This window comes from Ananas comosus, linkage group 21 (genome assembly GCF_001540865.1).
Source record: "Ananas comosus cultivar F153 linkage group 21, ASM154086v1, whole genome shotgun sequence".
Taxonomy (NCBI): Eukaryota; Viridiplantae; Streptophyta; class Magnoliopsida; order Poales; family Bromeliaceae; genus Ananas; species Ananas comosus.
In genome coordinates, this window is record NC_033641.1 from 2,684,376 (window position 1) to 2,686,191 (window position 1,816).

General features: G+C 36.7%; 1 protein-coding gene across 1 annotated transcript in view; it reads right to left on the bottom strand.

The window, feature by feature from the left end:
* Window positions 265–1,816, bottom strand: part of LOC109726762 (hydroxymethylglutaryl-CoA synthase-like) — a 10,805-nt gene continuing 9,253 nt past the window's right edge. Inside the window, exon 10 of the mRNA XM_020256552.1 lies at window positions 265–668. Coding sequence (XP_020112141.1) covers window positions 441–668 — 228 coding nt within the window. The 3' untranslated portion in view covers window positions 265–440. The remainder of the gene's footprint in view (window positions 669–1,816) is intronic.

Sequence of the window (1,816 nt, forward strand, 5' to 3'; positions counted from 1 at the left end):
TAGTCACCCACAAGTTTGACCAAAAATTTCTTGATCCAGAGAGAGCAAACTCTAGTATATCTTATCTTTCTTTCACTAAATTTTAGCAAGCAAAACTCAAGTGTAATCTGTTTGTAGCATACAAATAAAACCAATAGTCACATTTTTGTTTTAGAAACGGAGTCGCAACAAAGAAGATTTGAATTTCAGCCACCCTAGTTATCAGAAAGCCAACAAGATAATAAAAGATTACCAAAACGACCAGAAAACATTCAAGACAATTACTGATAAACTAGAAAGCAGGATCCAACTTTCATTATCGAAGAAAAACAACCGCCTTCTGGTCAATAAATAACAGTTCGATCACAAGGACCTGACAAAAAGAACGAGAATGACGATAAGAAAAACAAGAGTGTTTATTAACTCATACACCCGAAAGGAATGCTGCAGATCAAATTTCGCTAGTGTCCATTTGCTAACGGAGCATTGTTGCTGTTGATGGATGTTCCACTGGTTACATCGTCATCTTCCCCCTTCTTGTTGTAGAATCTCCGGTACATGGAGTCAACCTTTGTTAGGTAGAACGTTCCAGGTGACAACAAACTTGTATCCTTTGTTGTCTCAAAGTCCTTGGCTCCGTATCGGTGCTCCATCAACTTCAATGTCTTGACAAATTTCTCAGGTGCAAACTGCACGAAAGGGAAAACAGCCCAGAGATAATTGACGATTTAAAAAGATCAATGAACAAGAATAGATATGTAGGTAATACATAAGGAAATATTGATAACATCATAAATGAGAATTTTGCAAACATCAACAGCATCCCAGTTGCACTTGACATACGACTAAACATCGTGAAGACATACGACTAAGCATCGGGAAAGCATAAGAAACATTCAAAGGATTTGAGTATTCGAATTAAAAACTTACATCGTCATTGTTGAATCTTTTCTTTATTTATTTATTTATTTATTTTGAGAACTGGATCTTGGCCTTGGGTAGCTAAAACCCAAAACCTTAATCCCTCCTATGAGACTAGAACTCATGACCTCACCCTTTTCTTTAGCACCGAGAATCTCAGTTGTTCGGTGTGTTTGTAGAAAGTACAAAGGAATGTAGGGTACAAGGAAAAAGGCTTTCCGCTTTTTTCAGTATCTCCTATCTTGTATTTGGTGTGTGCTGCTATTATTTTCTTTGAAATGTGTTAGGCATATGATAAGTTGCTTCAACAGCTAATAGGAAACAGTAGAAAAACCAGTCCATTTGATTTCTGTGGATAACTAGGTATTATGTCAGGAGGCAATATCAGGAAAAAACTAGAGAAAAACAAAGCGATGCATCAGTTGAATCGGTTACCCACGAGTTAAAATGATTTGCTCGTCAATTATGGTGTCATTGTCTCAAACGCTCCCCCAAATTAGCCACAATCATTTAATTATAGTCATGATTGCTATCTCCCACAACATCTCTACCACTTTTGCAAATGTAGGCTTTGGATCACACATTGAACATAGAAAAGGTCGACCGAAGATCAAGCTAGTCTGCGCAGAAAAATATCTCAAGATGCCCAAACAATATTGGTCCATGTGGTGGTCATATATAAAACTATTATAGCAGTCCTCAAAATTCGCAACCAACTATTGTACCTTCCTTTCTCTCTCATGAAGACCGAAGAAATCATAAAAATTTTTGCACACCATTCACTGTCTCTCCAAAGTTTTAAGGCAGCCAAATTAATACAAGATGATTCATAAACCAAAATGAACTAATTATTTACCACAGCATACCCACCACATTCTTAAAAAATAAGGTAAACCTCAATTTGTCCATGTGTGGT